General features: G+C 40.4%; 1 protein-coding gene across 1 annotated transcript in view; it reads left to right on the top strand.

The window, feature by feature from the left end:
• Positions 1-24702, top strand: part of PRKCQ (protein kinase C theta) — a 199200-nt gene that overhangs the window by 70864 nt on the left and 103634 nt on the right. Inside the window, exon 3 of the mRNA XM_075857478.1 lies at positions 22429-22557. Within this exon, the coding sequence (XP_075713593.1) occupies positions 22429-22557 (129 nt within the window). The remainder of the gene's footprint in view (positions 1-22428; positions 22558-24702) is intronic.

Below are 24702 nucleotides of genomic sequence, written 5' to 3' on the forward strand. Positions count from 1 at the left end.
TTTGACCAAGTGGGCGTTGTGGAGAGAATTGTATGATGCTGACCAATCAGCGTCATACACTTCTCCCCATTCATTTACTCTGCACATAGTGATCCTGCGTTGTTCACTATGTGCAGTTGTATACACTCACATTAACGTTACTGAAGTGTCTTGACAGTAAATTTACATCGCGTCCAACCAGGATGGGATGTCTATTCACAATCCCGACAGTTCGGTAACGTTTGTGTAAGACTTACAGCACAGCAGGCGTAATCTCGCGAGATCTCGCTGTAAATGACAACACAGCATGATCTCGATGTGCTGTGTGAGTAAGTCCCACACAAACGTTACCGAAGTCTCGGGATTGTGAATAGACACCCCGTCCTGGTTGGACGCGATTTCTATTTACTGTCAAAACACTTCAGTAATGTTAATTTGTGAGTATGTGACTGCACATCATGATCTAGCAGGATCACTATGTGCAGAGTAAATGAATGGAGAGAAGTGTATGACGCTGATTGGTCAGCATCATACACTTCTCTCCACAACGCCCACTTGGTCAAAAGAAAAAACACGCCCAGTTGTCTATTAAGAAAGTCATTAGCATAAAGCTAAAATAGGTCATAACTTGGTGAAAATAGATCATTTTTCTAAATAAAAACCACTGCTGTAATCTACATTACAGCGCCGATCACATTATGTACAAGATAGGGCACTTATAATGTTGTGACAGAGCCTCTTTAAAGGGGTTGTCCAGTCGCTAAACATTGATAACTTATCCTCAGGATAGGCCATCAATAGCTGATGGGTCAGGTTCCGACTCCCGGGAACCCGCCAATCAGCTGCTTTGAAGGGCCGCAGCGCTCGTACGAGAGCTGCTTCCCCTTCATTTCCCTTACTCACTCACACTGTGAATAGCGGACACGGATTCACAATGTGAGCAAGTGACCGGAACGAAGGGGAAACAACTCTGATACGAGTGCTGCGACCCCTTCCAAACAGCTGATTGGCGGGGTCCCGGGAGTCGGACCCCGCCAATCAGCTTCAGCAGACAGGGATATTAATCTTACCCACCTCTTTCGCCGCAACTGATGTCCTGACTCTATCCAGGATCAGGATGTCATGCGCGGTGCACAGCGCTGTGACGTCAGGACCGCCGCTGCGCTCCGGTAGCAAGAAGGTAAGTACTATAGTTACTATAGTAACATGGGCCCGCACCCCCAGTTACTATAGTAACTTTTTATTGATGTGGTGCAGGAGGCTTGCGGGCCCCCTGGCTTCGGGGCCCAGTTGCAATTGCGACCGCTGCGTATCCTATAGATATGCCACTGAATATATGGGCAGACAGACCAGGGTCCATTGAAGGACCCCAGGACTGTCTGACCATCTGACCATATTTCCTGTTAAGGCATACTGAGGTATGTCCTAACAACTGCCTGTGTACTATAAGTAGATATACTAGTCCTTCTCAATGAATTAGAATATCATCAAAAAAGTTAATTCAATTCAAAAAGTGAAACTATATATATATATATATATATATATATATATATATATATATATATATATATATTATATAGATTCATTACACACAGAGTGATCTATTTCCAGCATTTTTTTTATTTTAATGTTGATGATTATGGCTAATGAAAACCCAAAACGTCAGTCCTCCTCCATCGGAACGATTCAGCGGCGCGATTACGTCATCGCCATCACGCCGACTGCATCATCAGTGATGCGCTGAATGGTGAGGTGTCATGTGCCTCCCAGGGCAGCGCAAGTCAACTCAATTGTATCCGCGTCCTAAGGACGTGGATACAATTGAGTGCAGGGGAACGGACCGGTTCCGGCTTCCAGCTTCACCCAGTTCTGCGAACCGGCTGTCATTATAACAACTGGTTCGGAAGAACCCGCGTGAACAGGCCAGATCCCACCCTTGCATATACACACATACACACACACACTCATATATACATACACTCATATATACACACATACACACTCATATATGCACACAGTCAAATATATACACACACACAGCTTTCCCAGCCTAATAATACCAGCCTGCTGCCATCCCAGTACCCGACCATCACTACAGATGTTTAGGTACTGGGTCGTACCCGGCTCTTTCTGGTACCCCTGGTGGTGGTGGGTACCGGGGTAACAATGGGTGGGTTATGTTAGCCTCGGCACCTCGGCTAACACTAAGCCCCTCCTTAGTAATGGATGATTTCAATCAGCCAGTGGCCATTACTAAAGCAGTAGTAATAAAGTTAAAAAAAACAGACATTAGAAATATTTTATTGAAATCAAAAACCCCCACACAACCCTCGTTAACCATTTTATTGAGAATAAAAAATACGCCGTCATCTAAGTAGTCCTCGAATCCAAAGTAGTCCAACAACCGAACCTGAAGAAAACACAAAAAAAAAATTAGTAACACATAAAAAAGCAAAGCAATTATTACACTTACGTTTCCTGGAACAAGCGCTGGAGCCACAATGTCAGCGAGCTGCGCTGCTTCCGTAACTTCAGGAGTTATATGGCAGCATCGACTCTAAATATGGCCCTGCTTTCATCAACACTCTCCCCCCTGTCCCCCACTTAACATCTACCACCTTCTATGCCCCTCTCCCCTCCTCCCACAGAGCCTCTGGCCACCATCTATCCCGCCACCACAAATAAAAGTTCAAACTCCTCTTCAGTGTCCCCTGCACCCCATGAGTCCCCCCTGCCACTTTCTATTCCCCATAGTACCCCTACCACTTGCTGCCCGGCAAGCTGCACTATTTTGGTCACTATTTTTTTTCCCTGCAGTAGAAGCTTCTTCGGCTTTTTCACACCATGGTATTTATATCAGTTTACTGCATGTGGTGGGAAAGCACCTAACGCCTATGATAAATGGATCCATAGACCCCTCTACACCCAACAGAGGTTAAAAAAGCTTTTTTTTTTTTTTGCTGCATGGATTAACTTTGAAGGCTGCGCTACTCCATGCATATAAATGTGCGTTTTTTTTTTAACATGGGCACCTATGGAGGACAGAAAGCAGAGACATACGTATTTTAAACCATTTAATGATCTCCTGGGAGCTTTATCAGCACATACATTATAGTAATAGAAATACTGTGATGTGAAAACCACCTAAGAGCGTCCAATGCTGGTGTGAACACAGCCCAATGCTGACAATAATAATAAGGCTGCATTATTACATCTATCACCAAGGTGGCTGCAGCTAACGGTTTGCTGACTCCGCGTACTTGTGCTGGCCCACCCACAACATAGATTTTTTTTCCAGGGCCACTTTAAGCTCCCAATCCGCCCCTGGCAGTACAGTATATGTAGTACAGGTAGAGAGCAGTACAGTACATGTAGTACAGGTAGAGAGCAGTACAGTAGATGTAGTACCGGTAGTGCGCAGTACATTACATGTAGACAGTTGTATAGTATATGTAATACAGAGGAAAAGGCTGTAATCATACTAAATATGGTACAAAAAATACTTTATTTAGATAAACAATACATAAAAATTTTTTTACATGGATCATACAGTGCAAGAATAAGGCGTCATAAACCCAGGTGAGGATATCGTACTAGTATGCCAAGGGTACTGCTATAAAACAGTAGCTGGTTCGGTTGCAAACAATTACTAATTTTGAGCCAATACAAGAGCCATGTATACTAGAGAAGCTATCAGTATTGAAATCATAAAGGAGATACCAAGCCTAATTACCATAGACGGATATCTAGAGATAATAAATATCACACATTGAGCACTACATCAAAATCCCACCTGCGGATAGCTAGCGTCATGCCGGAGCCAAAAAGGCAGCAGTTCAATTGAGACATTTGCTCTAATTTAAAGGGGTTGTCCACTTTCTGAAAATTAATGACTTATCCACCCAATAGGTCATCAGTATATGAATAAAGACCAACATCTTTTGGGTATTTGAGTGCTGCATGCTTTTTCTATCTACTGTATGCAAGTTGTTCCGCTGGATCTGGGACATTTGTGCTGTGTGCACCATCCCTTGCTGGGATTATCTACCTTGTTCTCCTCTGGACACTTTCTTTGGTTGTGCTGCAGATTTCTTTTGCACTATGCGGTGAATAGGTCATCAGTCTTCAGGAAGTTAAATACCTCTTTAAAGGGGTATTCTGGTTACAACAAGTTACCCCTATCAGTAGGGTAAAGGGTAAATTGCTGATCGGTGGGTGTCCGACAGCTCGGACCCCCACCTTTTACAAGAACAGGAATACCTGCTCATGCGCACTGCAGCTCCATTCATTCTCTGGCAGCGCCAGAAAAAGTCGAACACTGCACTCGGATATCTCTGGCGCTCCCATAGAGAACTAATGGAGTGGCAGTGTGCAAAAATGTCTGATTCGAAAACGGCTGAAAACAGTTCCATCATTTTCAGCCGTTTTTAATGCTACATGTGAACAGACCCTATGGCTGGGTTCACACACCCTATTTACGGACGTAATTCTGGCGTTTTAGCCTCGAATTACGTCCGAATATACGGCTCCAAAGCGTCTGCAAACAACTGCCCATTCATTTGAATGGGCTTTACGATGTTCTGTGCCGACGGTCATTTTTTTTACGCGCCGCTGTCAAAAGGCGGCGCGTAAAAAAGACGCCCGCATCAAAGAAGTGCCTGTCACTTCTTGAGACGTAATTGGAGCCGTTTTCCATTGAGTCCATTGAAAAACAGCTCCAATTACGTCCGTAATGGACGCAGCGAAAAGCGCCTGCACATGCCATTACGTCTGAAATTCCGGAGCTGTTTTCTCCTTCGCATGTAGCCCAAAATGGTACCAATGAAAATTACAGATTGTCCCGCAACAAATAAGCCCTCACACAGCTCCGGTGGTGAAAAAATAAAAAAAGTTCCAGCTCCCAGACTATGGCGATGCAAAATGTGCAGTGTTCCAAAAGCGGATAGGATCGGGCACCATTTATAAGTGCGACACTGGCCACATATCTGTGGATTATTATTTATTTACCCCATTATTATACCCTCTTATGATGCCCCTGATGTACTCTACCCAGCCTACACATGCCCCCACATTATAAACTGAAATACCAGCAAAACGCCAGAGCTACTACCAAGCAAAATCTGCGCACCAAAAGCCAAATGCCGCTCCCTCCCTTCTGAGCCCTACAGCGTGCCCAAACAGCCGTTTACGTCCACCGATATGGCATCGCCATACCTGAAAGAACCCGGTTAATATTTTATGAGGTATTTGTGGCACAAACTGGGCACAACATATAGTGCACTAAAATGGCACATCAGTCGAAAATTGTAATTTTCACTCTGCACCATCTGCTGCACATTAAACTCTTCGCGCACCATGACTTAATAGCATGTCGTGATGTGGGGGGTGATATATGGAGTGTGTCACACGCTGAGCCCGCGCCATATGCTGCGGGTGTCAGCTGTGTATTACAGCTGATACCCGGGACTAACGGACAGAAACTGCGATCGCGTTTTTACAGGAGCCTGTAAAAATCACAATATACTGCAATTCATTAGTATTGCAGTGTATTCTACCAGTGATCTAACGACTGCTGGTTCAAGTCCCCGAGGGGGACTATAAAATATGTAAAAACAAAAGTAAATAGTTATTATTAGTGGAAAAAAATTAAATAAATATTTAAAGTACAAAAAGAAACCCTTTTCATATTTTTCCTCTAAAGTAATGTAAAAAAATGAAAACAATACACAAAATTGGTATCGCTGCATCCATAAAAGTCCAAGCTATTACAATATACCATTATTGAACTCGCACGGTGAACGCCGTGAAAAATAAAGACTTAAACGGCAAAATCTCCGTTTTTTGGTCACCTTGGCTCTACCAAAAATTTTTATAAAAAGTGCTCAAAAAGTCTTATGTACCAAGAAATGGTACCAATAAAAACTAAAGCTCATCCCGCAAAAAATAAGCCCTTACACCACTCTATTAACGGAAAAATAAAAAAGTTGTGGCTCTCGGAATGCGGGGAGAAAAAAAAGAAAAAGCAAAATATGGATCAGTTCGGAAAGGGTTAATTACTTTCTAATCAAAAAACATTTATGACCACATGTGCGGTATAACCGTTCTCGGGAGAAATTGCTTTACAAATGTTGCGGTGCTTTTTCCTCCTTTATCCTTTGTGAAATTGAAAAAAATCAACATTTTAGTGGAAATAATGTATATATTAATTTTCATGGCCTAATTCTAATAAATTCTGCAAAGGACGTGTGGGGTCTAAATGCTCACTATACCCCTAGATAGATTCCTTAAGTGGTATAGTTTCCCAAATGGGGTTACTTTAGGGGGGCTTCCACTATTCCAGCTAAATTTGAGCTCCAAAAGCCAAATAGCGCTCCTTCCCTTCTAAGCCCCGGAGTGGGTCCAAACAGCACTTTATTACCACATATGGGTTATTTACGTAATCGGGAGAACTTGTTTTACAAATGTTGGGGTGCTTTTTCTCCTTTATTCCTAGTGAAAATTAAAAATGTCTAAGTTTTTACAGGAAAAAAGTAGATTTTTAGCTTTACAGACTAATTCCAATGAATTCAGCAAAACAATTGTGGGATCAAAATGCTAACTTTACCCCTAGAAAAATTCCTTGAGGGGTGTAGTTTCCAAAATGGGGTCACTTTTGGGGGGTTTCAACTGTTTTCATCCCTCCAGTGCATTGCAAACGCGACACGGCACTGAAAACTATTCCATCAAAATCAGAAATCCAAAATCCAAATGGTGCTCCTTCTCTTCTGAGCCCTGCTGTGGGTCCAAACAGCAGTTTATTACCACATATGGGGTATTGCCATAATCGGAAGAAATTGCTTTACATATGTTGGGGTGTTTTTTCTACTTTATTCCTTGTAAAAATTAAAAATGTCTACGTTTTTTTCACAAAAAAAGTAGATTTTCATCTTCACATACTAATTCAAATAAATTCAGCAAAACTGTCAGGGTTAAAATTCCTTTTTCCCTGTTATCTCACACCGAATAACCACCTCTGTAAATTGAAAACTGAAAGCATGCATGGAAAAAAGTACACCAGACAGACAAATGTTGGTAGACATCTTTCCCTCAGTCAAGTCTTGGGACATATGCGAGGTCATACACCATCAATGCAAATGCCATCAAGAGTGCCTTGGGTGGTAACGGTTTACCTTCCTTTATCCGTCCACATTCTGTCAGAATCTGGTTCTCACGCCTCCATTCGGAGTTGGACTCTTCCTGTGGAGAACAAGCTTTTCATTGTATAATCAGTAATTGATCCTAATCAGATAATTAATTTGAAGAAAAACATTAACAAGTAACATCTATACATTAAACGTTCACTTTGAGCAGTAACTAGAAGTGATACATGCAAACTCATTTTACTTCTTTATATATATCTATACATACACACTGCACAGAATTCTCTGCTCTAAAATTTTCCTTTCACAACAAAAATATTTTCAAGTGGGAATCTACTTGCACCGTGAAGTTCTCATTTATACAAACATAATACATCATGCCGGCTGCTACAAACCTAGTGGTGGCATTATTGTATCCAGGGACAAGCCAATTTACTGACACCTGGCCGCACATACTCTTGTTGTCAGTTCTGTCTTCTCTTGCTCTCTCAATTGGCTTACCCGATGATCCAATAAAGTTCCTACTACTAATGGGCCCATAATTGTGGGCGATGCCAAAAGCGTACCTAGAGTCAGTGTAAATGTCGGCCGTCTTACCTTCTGCCAGGTTACAAGCCTCAGCGAGCACCTCCAGGTCCGCTCCTTGAGATGAATGAGAAGGTGAGAGTGGTTTCTGGATGATTTACCTGGTACCTCGTATCCTGTCTTGTACATACTGTATATGATCAAGTATTTCTACATTACAAATTTACATTAAAAACCCATGTCACATATAGATAGAACATTTCAAAGGGGTGGCGTCTTCATTCTCTAAAATAAAAACAAATGTTATAAACTTCTCCACACTCATCCGATAATCCAGAACACTTTGAGAATCTCACTTTTACCAGGTTCTGTAAATACTTGATTAATACAAAAACAAATACAAATTACTAAAATCTTTACATAAAATTAACAATGTTCAGATAATTTTCACCTCCTTCCCTCTTAAATCTGTAAAGACTCATCAGTGAGTGACCTCGGCCTCTTGTGTAAATTTTGCTGGAGGGGGATGGTCTCTTACACATTACCTCATATTGGGTGGAGACTACAGAACAGCTTACCCGATGCCATATTTAATGTTCTGGAAGGATCTACACAGAAAAACCTCAACATTTAGGTTACTCTCATACACATTTAATCTGGATTACTCATTGGGGTCTCACACATTTTGTAGATCTCCTGGAACCAAATTCATTAATTCAAAACAAACCAAAATTGTACCTGATCAGTCCCTTCACCATTCCCCCCTTTGTGGACTCTGCTAAAGTAATGTAGCAGGGTTCAAAACTACATCTCAACATAATAAGGTTGGGCACTCTATCTGGGGGGCGCTAGTTTAACCCCCTGTAATACACAACAGCCTGAAACAAAAATGACTTTCTCCTGACAAAAATAAATTTTATCTTTAACCCCTTCCCGCTCCTGGACGTACTATTAGGTCATGGCAGCTGTATCGTTCGCGCTCCATGACCTAATAGTACGTCTCGGGAGTAACGGCCGTTTCGGCCGTCCTCCCGACACATACAGGAGCTGTGACAGCTGCTGTCTCGTACAGCAGCTGTCACAGCTCCTACAGCGGGGACCGATCGCTGTGTCCCCGCTGATTAACCTCGTAAAAGCCGCGTTCTATAGAGATCGCGGCTTTTTAGGGGTTAAGCTGCCATCGCCGGCCTGCTACACGATAGCGGCCGGCGATGGTGACTATGGCAACCGGACACCAAACAATGGCGTCCGGCTATGCCATAGACGGAAGCCCAGTGGGTCCTGACAAAGTCAGGACGCACTATGCTTGCTGTCAGTGAGTAGCTGACAGTTCTAATACACTGCACTACGCATGTAGTGCAGTGTATTAGAATTGCGATCAGGGCCTCCTGCCTTCAAGTCCCCTAGTGGGACAAAGTAATAAAGTTAAAAAAAAGTTAAAAAAAATGTGTAAAAATAAGAAAATAAAAGTTTTAAAAGTATTAAAAGTAAAAATCCCCCTTTTTACCTTATCAGTCATTTATTATTAATAAAAATATATAAACAAACAAATAAACTATACATAATTGGTATCGCCGTGTCCGTAACGGCCTGAACTACAAAATTATTTAGTTATTTATCCCGCACGGTGAACGCCGTAAAAGAAAATAATAATAAACCGTACCACAATCACAATTGTTTGGTCACTTCACCTCCCAAAAAATGGAATAAAAAGAGATCAAAAAGTCGCATGTACCTAAAAATGGTACTGATCGAAACTACAGTTCGTTACGCAAAAAATAAGTCCTTGCACGGCTTTATTGATTGAAAAATAAAAAAGTTCTGGCGCTTAGAATAAGGTAACACAAAAAGTGAATGATTTTTTACAAAACGTATTTTATTGTGCAAACGCCATAAGACACAAAAAAAACTATAAACATAGGGTATCGCCATAATCGTATCGCCCCACAGAATAAAGTGAATAGGTCATTTATTGTGCACGGCGAACGCTGTAAAAAAAATAGAATAAAAAAACAATAGTAGAATTGCTGTTTTTTAGTCACCACGCCACCTAAAAATAGAATAAAAACTGATCAAAAAGCTGCATGCACCCCAAGAAAATTACAATGGATTCCTCAAGGGGTCTAGTTTCCAAATTGGGGTCACTTTTGGGGGGTTTCCAATGTTTTGGCACCACAAAACCTCTTCAAACTGGACATGGTGCCTAATAAAAAAAGAGGCCTCAAAATCCACTAGATGCGCCTTTGCTTCGGAGGCCGGTGCTTCAGTCCATTACCGCACTAGGGCCACATGTCTGATATTTCTCAAAACTGCAGAATCTGGGCAATACGTATTAAGTTGCGTTTCTCTGATAAATCCTTTTGTCTTATAAAAAAAATGGTATAAAGAGGATTTTCTGACAAAAAAAAATATTTACATTTCACCTCTACTTTGCTCTAAATTTCTGTGAAACACCTAAAGGGTTCATAAACTTTCTAAATGCTGTTGTGAATACTTTGAGGGGTCTAGTTTCTAAAATGGGGTGTTTGATAGGGGTTTCTAATATATTATGCAATACTTCGCTTCTTACATTATACTGATAATTAGCCGTGCCCACCCCGAGATGACCCCAGTTTTGACCGTTTGTATAAACGGAGACCCCTATTAGACCGTTTCAGTGCCCGGTTTTCCCAAGCATACACCCCTGAGAAGTGTATTTCTATTGATGAGTCCCTGGTACATTTTAAAGGGAGGGTTCAATTCCGAGAGTACCTGCCGGGTAAGAGGGCAAGGTATGGTGTGAAGATGTATAAGCTGTGCGAGAGTGCATCAGGGTATACCTACAGATTTAGGATATATGAAGGAAAGGCCACCCCCAAAGCAGACTGCATCCTGGACTACAATAGGTACATGGGAGGGATGGACTTGTCAGATCAAGTCCTGAAGCCCTACAGCGCCATGCGGTGTGGTATAAGAAGCTGGCCGTGCACATCATACAGATGGCATTGTACAATGCGTACGCGCTACATCGATGTGCAGGCCAGAGGGGAACTTTCCTGGAATTTCAAGAGGTGATTATCAAGAACCTAATCTTTAGGGACCAAGAAGGGGGGGCACCCAGTACTTCTGGAAGCGGGGCCACACGCATCGTACCAGGGCGGCAACACTTTCCAGGAGAAGTTCCCCAAACTGGCAAGAAGGGAAAAAGTCAAAAGAGGTGCAAAGTCTGCTATAAGAGGGCGATAAGGGATGACACAATATATCAATGTGACACGTGTCCCGAATAACCAGAGCTCTGTATGAAAGAGTGTTTTAAAATTTATCATACATCCCTTGGTTTATAATTTACCCCAATTTTACTTACCCTGATGCACTCCGCACAGCTTATCCCCCCTCGTCTTTCCCCTCTGGGCCCTGCTGTGTGCCCAGGCAGCTGATAACAGCCACATGTAGGGTATTGCCGTACCCGGGAGAACCCAGATTACAGTTTATGGGGTGTAGGTCTCTGGTCAAAATCCTCACTACACCTCTACATGAATGCCTTAAGGGTGTAGTTTTTAAAACGGGGTCACTTCTTGTGGGTTTCAACTGTACTGGTACCTCAGGGGCTTCTGCATACATGACTTTGCGCTAGAAAATCCCCAGTAGGCCAAATAGCGGTCCTTTCCTTCTGAGCCCTCCCATGGGCCAAAACGACAGTTTATCACCACAAATGGGGTACTGCGGCACTCAAAACAAATTGCGCAACAGAATGGGGTATTTTGTTTCTTGTGAAAATAAGAAATTTTCAGCCAAAACTGCATATTATTTGAAAAAATATAATTTTGTTTTAATTCTCAGCCCAATTCAAATAAGTTCTGTGAAAAAACTATGGGGTCAAAATGGTCACAACACCCATAAATGAATTCCTTGAGGGGTGTAGTTTCCAAAATGGGGTCATTTGTGGTTGGTTTCTATTGCTTTGATACCTCTGGGGCTCTGCAAATGCGACATGGCACCCGAAAACCAATCCAGCAAAATCTGGACTCCAAAGAGCAAATAGCGCTCCTTTCCTTCTGAAACCCTCCCATGGGCCCAAACGGCAGTTTATGACCACAAATGGGGTATTGCCGCACTCAGGACAAATTGGGCAACAAAATGGAGTATTTTATTTATTGTGAAAATAAGAATTTTTGAGCTAAAACTACATATTATTGGAAAAAAAAAATTTTTTAAATTCCCAGCCCAATTCAAATAAGTTCTGTGAAGAAACTATGGGGTCTAAATGGTCACATTACCCATAAATGAACTCCTTGAGGGGTGTAGTTTCCAAAATGGGGTCACTTCTGGTGGGTTTCCATTGCTTTGATACCTCTGAGGCTCTGCAAATGCGACATGGCACCCGAAAACCAATCCAGCAAAATCTGGACTCCAACAAACACATAGCGCTCCTTTCCTTCTGAGCCCTCCCATGGGCCCAAACGGCAGTTTATCACCACAAATGGGGTATTGCCACACTAAGGACAAATTGGGCAACAAAATGGGGTATTTTGTTCCCTGTGAAAATAAGACATTTTGATCACAAATGAAATTTTATTGGAAAAAATTACATTTTTTTCATTTCACAGCCCAATTCAAATACGTGCTGTGAAAAAACTGTGCGGTCAAAATGGTAACAACAACCATAAATGAATTCCTTGAGGGGTGTAGTTTCCAAAATGGGGTCACTATTGGGGGATTCCTACTGTTTTGGCACCTCAACACCTTTTCAAACCTGGCATGCTGCCCAAAATATATTCTAATAAAAAAAGACGCCTCAAAATGCACTAGGTGCTTCTTTGCTTCTAGGGCTTGTGTTTTATTCCACGAGCGCAGTAGAGCCACATGTGGGCATTTCTAAAAACTGCAGAATCTGGACAATACATATTTAGTAGTGTTTCTCTGGTAAAACCTTCTGTGTTACAGAAAAAAAAATTGAATAAAATTGAAATTCAGCAAGAAAAATGAAATTTGCAAATTTCACCTCCACTTTGCTTTAATTCCTGTGAAATGCCTGAACGGTTAAAAAACTTTCTAAATGCTGTTTTGAATACTTTGAGGGGTCTAGTTTTTAAAATGGGGTGTTTTATCAGGGTTTCTAATACATAGGCCCCTCAAAGCCACTTCAGAACTCAAGAGGTACCTTAAAAAAAAGGTTTTTGAAATTTTCTTAAAAATATGAGAAATTGCTGTTTATGTTGTAAGCCTTGTAACGTACAATAAAAATAAAAGAATATTCAAAAAACGATGCCAATCTAAAGTAGACATATGGGAAATGTGAACTAGTAACTATTTTGGGTGGTATAACCGTCTGTTTTACAAGCAGATGCATTTAAATTCTGAAAAATGCTATTTTTTCAAAATTTTCTCTAAATTTTGCAATTTTTCACCAATAAACACTGAATATATTGACCAAATTTTACCACGAACATGAAGCCCAATGTGTCACGAGAAAACAATCTCAGAATCGCTTGGATAGGTTTAAGCATTCCGACGTTATTACTACATAAATTGAAATATGTCAAATTTGAAAAATGGGCTCTGAGCCTTAAGGCTAAAACAAGGCTGCGTCCTTAAGGGGTTAAAATGACTTGCAATCATTTACCTGTAAAACATTTCTCATTTTCCAAAATAAAATTTAGGCCGCACTATAGCACGTGCCTCATGTGTGAAAACAAAAACAAAACAATCGGAATTAGTTATTCAATAAAACAGAAAATATTATATCTGGTAATATTAATTACTGCAAACCAATAAACTGTATATAAAAATAGGGAACAGTGGGGGCACATACATTTTCAAGACCCCGTGTCTCACAATATCTGTAGTTTAATACATTTGAATTAACATCATAACATATTAAATCTTATCACATCATAACACATAAATATGAAGCGTAACTTTTATCAACAACAGCGCATGCGCAAAGATAAGAAACTTTACTGTACACAGAAAAAAGAAACTGATTTTAACCCCATACACAAAACACTAAGAATTTTTGTTTTTAGACATTACTTCTGTTAACAATAAAAGCATAGAATATAGATCCAAAATCAGTGCAATATTGTAATCCCCTTGTCTCATCTCATTCACGGCCTGTATATCAGCCAGTCTGCTTTGCACACTGCAGACAGCACACAGCCAACAGCCCCCCTCCCCTCCCAACCGAATTCTACAGGAGGTGGTCACACACTCACTCCTCACAGCTTCTATTCTCACAATCTTAACAATTTCAATGCCGGCAAAACAACGTATGTATCTGCAATCATTAATCACACTATTGTATAGGAATTATCTACGTTCAAAACATTAAACACATAATCTGTAACTGTGTCCAATCTGTCAGCCACTATCTCTATATTATGATGACGTGTCTTCTCACCAGTGCACAGCGTCCTGTACAGCTGGGACGGAAGCTAGAATAGAAGAACACACTGCAGCATGTGTTACTGAGGGAAATGACAAAATTAACAAGGCTATCATTTCATACTGATTTGATTGGGCCGGGTGTGACCTCATCAGTGGGTGGGGGGCAGCCTCTCCCACAGGAAGCACATTGCTCAGCTGTGAGGGGGGTTTTGCTGTCTACAATGAGGACACACTCAACATGAGGTACGGACGCCATTACAGGGCGGCGGCTGGTCCTGTGTTTTCTAATACATATAACATACAATACCTTTCTTATTTCCAACTCCCATTCGCTTCACCAAATCATATGAATAGGATCGTCCGGGTACGGGTAATCCTGATGATTTGAATATGGACCGTAAACCATCCATTCTAACAGTCTATATTATACACGGAATTTATATAACACCTTTTGGTCTGCAACCTTCTAGTGACCGGTTTCACGGAGGTCTGGCCAACATATTACGTACGACTTATTACACGACTTATCAGTGCGTTGCACCCCGCGTGCGCCTGTCCCATGACTTATCGCACGACTTATCAGTGCGATGCACACCGCATGCCCGCGTATAAGACAGATTATAATACTATCCACGACTTATCACACATGTATTGTGCCCGCGTATTTTCTATCTAGTCCCTAATTACCCAGAGGATGGTTAGTCGGGAAATAACTGGCACGTTCTCCTGTACATCCTCCAATGTAGTTTACATGATCCGGTGTACAAGGTGCATCAATAAAGGAATCTACATTGGAGAAACAATACAAAAACTACAAACCAGGATGAATCTTCACAGACATACAATAAAACAGGAGGTGGATACACCCGTGGGAAAACATTTCTCTGGACCTGATCACAGTTTGGCAGATTTAAAGGTACTCATTCTGAAGGGTCATTTTAAAAACAACAGAGAAAGAAAAATTTGGGAATTCAAGATGATGATAAAATTCCAGTCATTGACACAAGGCCTCAATCTAACACCAGAATTTATGAGCCACTACATGGACACACGTCATGTCCCCCATCAGACTGACTCCAGATGCCTTAACTCCTAAGTCATCACCCCTATAACCTCAGTTTTATTGCCCCGGCTTATCTTAATGATGTATCACCTCATGTACTAATTGTCTTTGTGTAACATCTAAATGTTGTGCTTTTTTCTAAGTCATTCATTTGTAAACTGCCTGAAGAAGGAGCCTCTGCGCTCTGAAAGCTTGCATATAGAACTTTTATGGTTAGCCTATAAAGGTATCATACCTATTATACTTTTGTCTTTTTTGACACAAAAGTATTTAACATTTCATATTGTCTCTGGCTAACACGGTACTACACTATTTTTTACTGTACTTCGAAAAAAAATAATAATTTGTACATTTTACCTCTACTTTGCTTTAATTCCTGTGAAACGCCTAAAGAGTTAAAACACTTTCTGAATGCTGTTTTGAATACTTTGATGGGTGCAGTTTTCAAAATGGGGTTATTTATGGGGACTTTCTAATATATAAGGCCATCAAAGCCACTTCAGAACTAAACTGGTCCCTGAAAAAATAGGGTTTTTAAATTTTCTTGAAAATATGAGCATTTGCTGCTAAAGTTCTAAGCCTTGTAACGTCCTACAAAAATAAAATAATGTTCAAAAAACGATGCAAACATAAAGTAGACATATGGGAAATATAAACTAGTAAGTATTTTGTGTGGTATTACTATCTGTTTTAGAAGTAGATACACTTAAATTTAGAAAAATGCTGATTTTTGCTAATTTTCTCTAAATCTTGGTGTTTTTTACAAATAAATATTTAATTTATCGACCAAATTTTTTCCCTAACATAAAGTACAATATGTCATGAGAAAACAGTCTCAGAATAACTTGGATAGGTAAAAGCATTCCGGAGTTATTACCACATAAAGTGACACATGTCAGATTTGAAAAATCGGCTTCATCCTGAAAGCCAAAACAGGCTCAGTTCTGAAGGGGTTAAAAAATGAAAACTTTAAAAAAAAAAGTACACATATTTGGTATCACCGCGTTCGTAACGCCCCAAACTATAAAACTATAATGATATTTTTCCCGCACATTGAACATCACAAAAAATAAAAATAAAAAACCAGGCTAGAAACACTATTTTTTGGTAACCCCCCTTTCCAAACATAGAATAAAAAGTGACCAAAAAGTCATCTGTACCCCATAACAAAAAAACTTTAATCCATCCCGCAAAAAACATGGCTCTCAGAATATGGTGACACAAAATATAAATTATTATTAATTATTTATTTTTTTTAAAAGTTATTTTATTGTGCAAACGCTGCAAAACTACATATGGTATCTCCGTAATCGTATCAATTTAAGTAAAAATTTAATTTATAGCACACGGTGAACACTGTTAAAAAAAAAAAAAAGAATGAAAAACAATATAAGAATTGCTGGTTTTTGGTCACATTGCTTGCCAAAAGATAGAATAAAAAGTGATCAAAAAACTTAATGTACCCCAAAATGGTACCAATAAAAACTACAGATTGTCCCGCAACAGATAAGTCCTCACACTGCTCCAGTGGAGAAAAATTAAAGAAGTTCTGGCTCTCAGAATATGGCGACAAAAAATGTGCAGAGAGTTCCAAAAGCGGATTAGAATGGGCACCATTTATCAGTGCGACACTGGCCACACCTCTGCGGATTATTATTTATTTAACGCATTATTATACCCTCTTATTATGCCCTGATGTACTCTGCACAGCTTGCATATGCCCCCACATTATAAACTGAAATACCAGTAAAACCCCAAACAGAACAACTATGAAGCAAAATCTGTGCTCCAAAAGCCAAATGGCGCTCCCCCCCCCTTCTGAGCCCTACAGCATGCCCAAACAGAAGTTTATGTCCACATATATGGAATCGCCATACCCGGGAGAACCCGCTTAACATTTTATGAGGTATTTGTCTTCAGTGGCACAAACTGAGCACAACATATTGTGCACTAAAATGGCATATCAGTGGGAAATTGCAATTTGCACATTGCACCATCCGCTGCGCATTAACCACTTTGCGCACTACTATGTAATAGCACATTGTGGTGCAGGGGTGATGTACGGAGCGGGCTCATGCGCTGAGCCCGCCCCATACGCTGCATGTGTCAGCTGTGTGTTACAGCTAAGGCTGGGTTCACACGTGGCGGAATTTCACTTAAATTCCGCTGCGGACACTCCGCAGCGTTAATCCGCAGCGGAGCCGTTTGTCCATTGACTTACACTTTAATTTAGCAGTGTTCGTTTAGACGAGGCGTAAAATTCCGCTGCGGAGCATAGGCTGCGGAGCGGAATTTGGTGTCCGCAGCATTCTCTGTCTGTTGCGGAGCAGTGGCGGACTCATGGCGGAATTTCTCCATTGACTTCAATGGAGATTCTAATTTCCGCAATGAAGTCTGCAGCTGTCATGCACATGTTATGTGTGCTGCGGATCCGTCTTGCTTTTTTAACTTGACATTTCTTCATTCTGGCTGGACCTATGTATTTCTAGGTCTACAGCCAGACTGAGGAAGTCAATGGGGCTCCCGTAATGACGGGAGCGTTGCTAGGAGACGTCAGTAAATAGTCACTGTCCAGGGTGCTGAAAGAGTTAAGCGATCGACAGTAACTGTTTCTGCACCCGGGACAGTGACTACCGATCCCAATAAACATGTATCTGTAAAAAAAAATGAAGTTCATACTTAGGGCATGACCACACGTGGCGGATTTCCTCCGCAACTGTCCGCATCAATGCCGCACAGAATCTGCGTTGCAGATTCTGCTGCGGATCTGCACAAAATGTGCAGTAAATTGATGCGGACTAGCTGCTGCGGACTGCGGGAAAAGTGCTTCCCTTCTCCCTATCAGTGCAGGATAGAGAGAAGGGACAGCACTTTCCCTAGTGAAAGTAAACGAAATTCATACTTACCGGCCGTTGTCTTGGTGACGCGTCCCTCTTTCGGCATCCAGCCCGACCTCCCTGGATGACGCGCCAGTCCATGTGACCGCTGCAGCCTGTGCTTGGCCTGTGATTGGCTGCAGCCGTCACTTAGACTGAAACGTCATCCTGGGAGGCCGGACTGGAGACAGAAGCAGGGAGTTCTCGGTAAGTATGAACTTATATTTTTTTACAGGTTGCTGTATATTGTGATCGGTAGTCACTGTCCAGGGTGCAGAAACAGTTACTGCCGATCGCTTAACTCTTTCAGCACCCTGGACAGTGACTATTTACAGACGTCTCCTAGCAACGCTCCCGTCATTACGGGAGCCCCATTGACTTCCTCAGTCTGGCTGTAGACCTAGAAATACATAGGTCCAGCCAGAATGAAGAAATGTCATGGCAAAAAAGCAAGACGCATCCGCAGCACACATAACATGTGCATGACAGCTGCGGACTTCATTGCGGAACTTAGAATCTCCATTGAAGTCAATGGAGAAATTCCGCCATGAGTCCGCCACTGCTCCGCAACAGACAGAGCATGCTGCGGACACCAAATTCCGCTCCGCAGCCTATGCTCCGCAGCGGAATGTTACGCATCGTCTAAATGAACACTTCTAAATAGAAGTGGAAGTCAATGCAGAAACGGCTCCGCTGCGGATTAACGCTGCGGAGTGTCCGCAGCGGAATTTAAGTGAAATTCCGCCACGTGTGAACCCAGCCTAACCGAGAACTCCCTGCTTCTGTCTCCAGTCCGGCCTCCCAGGATGACGTTTCAGTCTAAGTGACGGCTGCAGCCAATCACAGGCTAATAACAGGCTGCAGCGGTCACATGGACTGCCGCGTCATCCAGGGAGATCGGGCTGGATGCCGAAGGAGGGACGCGTCACCAAGACAACGGGCGGTAAGTATGAATTTCTTTGACTTTCACAAGGGAAAGTGCTGTCCCTTCTCTCTATCCTGCACTGATAGGGAGAAGGGAAGTACTTTTACCGCAGTCCGCAGCAGCTAGTCCGCATCAATTTACTGCACATTTTGTGCAGATCCGCAGCAGAATTTGCAACGCAGATTCTGTGCGGCATTGATGCGGACAGTTGCAGAGGAAATCCGCCACGTGTGGTCATGCCCTAACACCCGGCACTAATGGGCAGGAAAAGCGATCGCACAGAAGCCTGTAAAAATTACAATATACTGCAGTGTATTGTACCAACGATCTAATGAACGCTGGTTCAAGTCCCCTAGAGGGACTAATAAAATGTGTAAATAAAAGTTAAATACAGTTATTACTAGTGAAAAAATTGTTAGAAGTTAAAAAAAAAACTTTTTCCATTTTTCCTCTACAGTAATGTAAAAAATAAAAAAATTAACAAAACTGGTATCGCTGCGTCCATAAAAGTCTGAACTATTACAATATATCATTATTTAACTCGCATGTTTAACGCTGTAAAAAAAAATATTAAAATGGCAAAATCACTGTTTCTTTTGTCACCATAGCTCGAATTTTTTTTTTAAAAAAGCGATCAAAAAGTTGAAGGTACTGAAAACTACAGCTCATCCCACATAAAATAAGCCCTCACACCACTCAATCGTCCAAAAAATAAAAAAGTTATGGCTTTCAGAGTGTGGTGAAACAAAACAATTATTTTATTTAACTGGGTTTTTTTCTGTAAAATTAGAAAATATATAAAAAAAACTATATCAATTTGGTATCACCGTAATCATATTGAGCCATAGAAGTTAAGTTGTCATTTTTACCTCACGGTGAAATCCGTAAAAACTAAACCCCAAAAATAATGGAGAAATTGACCTTTTTTCCAATTTTAGCATGCAAGATTTTTTTTCAGTTTCCCAGTACATCGTATGGTACTTTAAATGATGCTAATAGAAAGTACAACTCCTCACACAAAAAAATAAGCCCTCACACCACTCTGTTGACCAAAAACTAAAAAAAGTTATGGCTCTTGGAAGGCAGGAAGTAAAAAACAAAAATGAAAAAGCAAAAAAAGGCTCCGTCCTGAAAGCCCTGCCGTGTATCCAAACACCAGTTTATGACCACATGTGGGGAATTTCCGTATTTGTGAGAAATTGCTTTACAAATGTTGGGGTGCCTTTTCTCCTTTATATCTTGTGAAAATGAAAAAATTCAAGTTTTTAGTGGAAAAAATTCTAATAAATTCTGCAAAAGATCTGTGTGGTCTAAATGCTCACTAAACCCTTAGATAGATTCCTTAAGGGGTGTAGTTTCCCAAATGGTGTCACTTTTGGGGGGTTTTCACTGTTTTGGTCCCACAGGGGCTTTGCAAATGTGACATGACACCCGAAAACCATTCCAGCTAAATTTGAGCTCCAAAAGCCAAATAGCGCTCCTTCCCTTCTAAGCCCTGCCGTGTGTCCAAACAGCAGTTTATTAACACATAATTTCTTTTACAGATGTTGGGGTGCTTTTTCTTCTTTATCTATTGTGAAAATTGAAAAATCTGAGCTTAAACTACATTTTACTAGAAAAAAACATAGATTTTAATTTTCACAGCCTAATTCCACTAAATTCAGCAAAAAACCTGTGAGATCAATATACTCACTATAACTCTCGATAAATTCCTTCATGGCTGTAACTTCCCAAATGGTCACTTTTGGGGGGTTTCCACTGTTTTGGTCTCTCAGGGGCTTTACAAATGCGACATGGCACCCGAAAACCATCCAGCAAAACTTGAGCTCCAAAAGTCAAATGGCGCTCCCTCCATTCTGAGCCCTGCGGTGTGCCCAAGCAGCAGTTTATTGCCACATATAGGGTATTGCCTGATCTGGAGAAATAGCTTTTCAAATGTTTGAGTGCTCTTTCTTCTTATTCCTTGTAAAAATTGATAATTTCTAAGTTTTATTGGGGAAAAAATTTGGATTTTTATTTTTACTATTTAATTTCACTAAATTCAGAGAAAAAACTGTGGGGTCAAAATGCTCACTATACCCCTCTATAAATTAATTGCGGGTGTAGTTTGCCAAATAGTGTCTTTGTGTTTTGGCACCACAAGACCTCTTCAAACCTGACATGGTGCATAAAATATATTCTATATCCTTTGCTTCTGAGACCGGTGTTTCAATCCATTACTACACTAGGAACACATGTGGGATATTTCTAAAAACTACAGAATCTGGGCAATAAAAATTAAGTTGCGTTTCTCTGGTAAAACCTTCTGTGTTAGAGAAAAAATTGATTTTCTCAACAACAAAAAAAATTCATTTATGAATTTCACCTCCACTTTGCTTTAATTCCTGTGAAACAGCTAAAGGGTTAAGACATTTTCTAAATGCTGTTTTGAATACTTTGAAGGGTGCACATTTTAAAATTGAGTGGTTTATGGGGGTTTCAAGTATATAAGGACCTCAATCTCAATGCCGCTTCAGAACTGAAGTGGTCCCTAAAAAAATATTTTTGGGAAATTTTCTTGAAAATGTAGGAAATTGCTGCTAAAGTTCTAAACCATGTTACGTCCTGGAAAAATAAAATGATGTTGAAAAAATTATGCCAACACAAAGTAGACATATGGGAAATGTTAACTAGTAACTATTTTCTATGGTATTACTATCTATTTTACAAGCAGATACATTTAAATTAAGAAAAATGCTAATATTTAAAAAATTTCTCTACATTTTTGTGTTTTTCATAACTAAATACTGAATTTATCGACCAAATTTTTCCACTAACATAAAGTACAATATGTCACGAGAAAATATTCTCAGAATCGCTTGGATAGGTAAAAGCATTCCCAAGTTATTTCCACATAAATTGACACGTCAGATTTGAAAAAATGGCCTGGACCATTAGGCAAAAACAGACTGTGTCCTTAAAGGGTTAAACAGTATGTTTAACGTACAAATTTAATTTAAACAAAAGATAATTTTCTGAAAATAGATTCCCTTAAATATTATACAATATTGGATGTCTTACAGTTAGTGACAGTTATGACACATTGCATACCATTTGATGTGGTCAGTACAGCTAGTATTTATTTGAATAGTATTTTGACTATGAGAACATTTGCAAAAATGTTCAAAATGTGTGAGATAGATGAAGACATGCTATACAGCAGAAGATTGGCATAGAGACTCTTGACATAGACAAAAACTCCTGACTCCTGCTAGTACTTGGCGTGTATCATTACCCATGTCTTGCTCGGACTGTAATTACTTTAGTGTTAATATTGGAAATGGATAACAACAGGTGCTGCTGACATTTGTAAGTAGCCAGATAAATCAGGAAAGACGGAGCCGATGCGAGTGCAGATGACACATTTACTAACAGCCACTGTAATGCTTCCTGCTGCACAGATAGCTGCATTTATTCCAACTACTTATTTCAGTCTCTTCCTGATAGATAACCAACTGAAGGAAAGGAACACTATCATTTATAAAGAAACAACTTTCTTGTCTCACTGTCACACAGGAAAAGCTATGTCTCCATTTCTACGAATAAGTCTCTCCAATTTTGAAGTTGGGCCATACCTGCCACCAAATGGGGACGCCATGCAAAGACCCTACTGTGCTGTTATAGTCAAAGAAGCTGTGGAAACAGGTATGTGTTTTCTTATGTCTTCTTATGCTTGTTCTGCTGAACAGGCCAGAAAGTATTAACCTCTATTAGATAAATAATACATATTAAGTGAAAATTATAAAACACTGATATGAAGTCCAGATGAAAGGGCAATAAGACCTAAGGAATATTATTATTATTATTATTATTATTATTATTATTATTATTATTGTTATTATTATTGATTATTATTATTATTAATATTATTATTATTGATTATTATAATTATATATATATATATATATATATATATATACAGGGTGGGCCATTTATATGGATACACCTAAATAAAATGGGAATGGTTGGTGATATTAACTTCCTGTTTGTGGCACATTAGTATATGGGAGGGGGGAAACTTTTCAAGCTGGGTGTTGACCATGGCGGCCATTTTGAAGTCTGCCATTTTGTATCCAACTTTAGTTTTTTCAATGGGAAGAGGGTCATGTGACACATGAAACTTATCGAGAATGTCACAAGAAAAACAATTGTTTGCTTGGTTTTAACGTTACTTTATTCTTTCATGAGTTATTTACAAGTTTCTGACCACTTATAAAATGTGTTCAAAGTGCTGCCCATTGTGTTGGATTGTCAATGCAACCCTCTTCTCCCACTCTTCACACACTGATAGCAACACCACAGAAGAAATGCTAGCACAGGCTTCCAGTATCCGTAGTTTCAGTTGCTGCACATCTCGTATCTTCACAGCATAGACAATTGCCTTCAGATGACCCCAAAGATAAAAATCTAAGGGGGTCAGATCGGGAGACCTAGGGGGCCATTCAACTGACCCACGACGACCAATCCACTTTCCAGGAAACTGTTCATCTAGGAATGCTCAGACCTGACACCCATAATGTGGTGGTGCACCATCTTGCTGGAAAAACTCAGGGAACGTGCCAGCTTCAGTGCATAAAGAGGGAAACACATCATTATGTAGCAATTTCAGATATCCCGTGGCCTTGAGGTTTCCATTGATGAAGAATGGCCCCACTATCTTTGTACCCCATATACCACACCATACCATCAATTTTTGTGTTCCAACAGTCTTGGAGGGATCTATCCAATGTGGGTTAGTGTCAGACCAATAGCGGTGGTTTTGTTTGTTAACTTCACCATTCACATAAAAGTTTGCCTCATCACTGAACAAAACGTTCTGTGTAAACTGAGGGTCCTGTTCCAATTTTTGTTTTGCCCATTCTGCAAATTCAGTGCACCGATCTGGGTCATCCTCGTTGAGATGCTGCAGCAGCTGGAGTTTGTAAGGGTGCCATTTGTGAGTAGCTAATATCCGCCGAAGGGATGTTCGACTGATGCCACTCTCCAGTGACATGCGGCGAGTGCTACGCTGTGGGCTCTTGCTGAATGAAGCTAGGACAGCCACTGATGTTTCTTCATTAGTGACAGTTTTCATGCGTCCACATTTGGGCAAATCCAACACTGAACCAGTTTCACGAAACTTGGCAAGCAGTTTGCAAACTGTAGCATGGAATATGGGTGGTCTCGTAGGGTGTCTTGCATTGAAATCTGCTGCAATGACCTGGGTACTGTGTTCACCAGACATCAACACAATTTCTATCCGCTCCTCACGTGTTAACCTCTGCGACATGTCAATGGCTGTAAACAAAGAGAAGCTTTTAAATAACTCATGAAAGAATAAAGTAACGTTAAAGCACACCATTGTTTTTCTTGTGAAATTCTCGATAAGTTTGATGTGTCACATGACCCTCTTCCCATTGAAAAAACTAAAGTTGGATACAAAATGGCCGACTTCAAAATGGCCGCCATGGTCAACACCCAGCTTGAAAAGTTTCCCCCCCTCCCATATACTAATGTGCCACAAACAGGAAGTTAATATCACCAACCATTCCCATTTTATTTAGGTGTATCCATATAAATGGCCCACCCTGTATATATATATATAATAATAATAATAATATATATTTATTCTTACTATGGTTAAATAGTGATTCCTTTAGATACCAAGTCAGTTTTGTTAACTACAATTAGTGTTCATTTTGTCAGTGTGGCATAAACCATGATGTAAATTAGATCGATAGATAGATAGATAGATAGATAGATAGATAGATAGATAGATAGATAGATAGATATTTTTGTAGGAGGTATTTG

The sequence above is a fragment of the Rhinoderma darwinii genome, chromosome 3, assembly GCF_050947455.1.
Source record: "Rhinoderma darwinii isolate aRhiDar2 chromosome 3, aRhiDar2.hap1, whole genome shotgun sequence".
Lineage (NCBI taxonomy): Eukaryota > Metazoa > Chordata > Amphibia > Anura > Rhinodermatidae > Rhinoderma > Rhinoderma darwinii.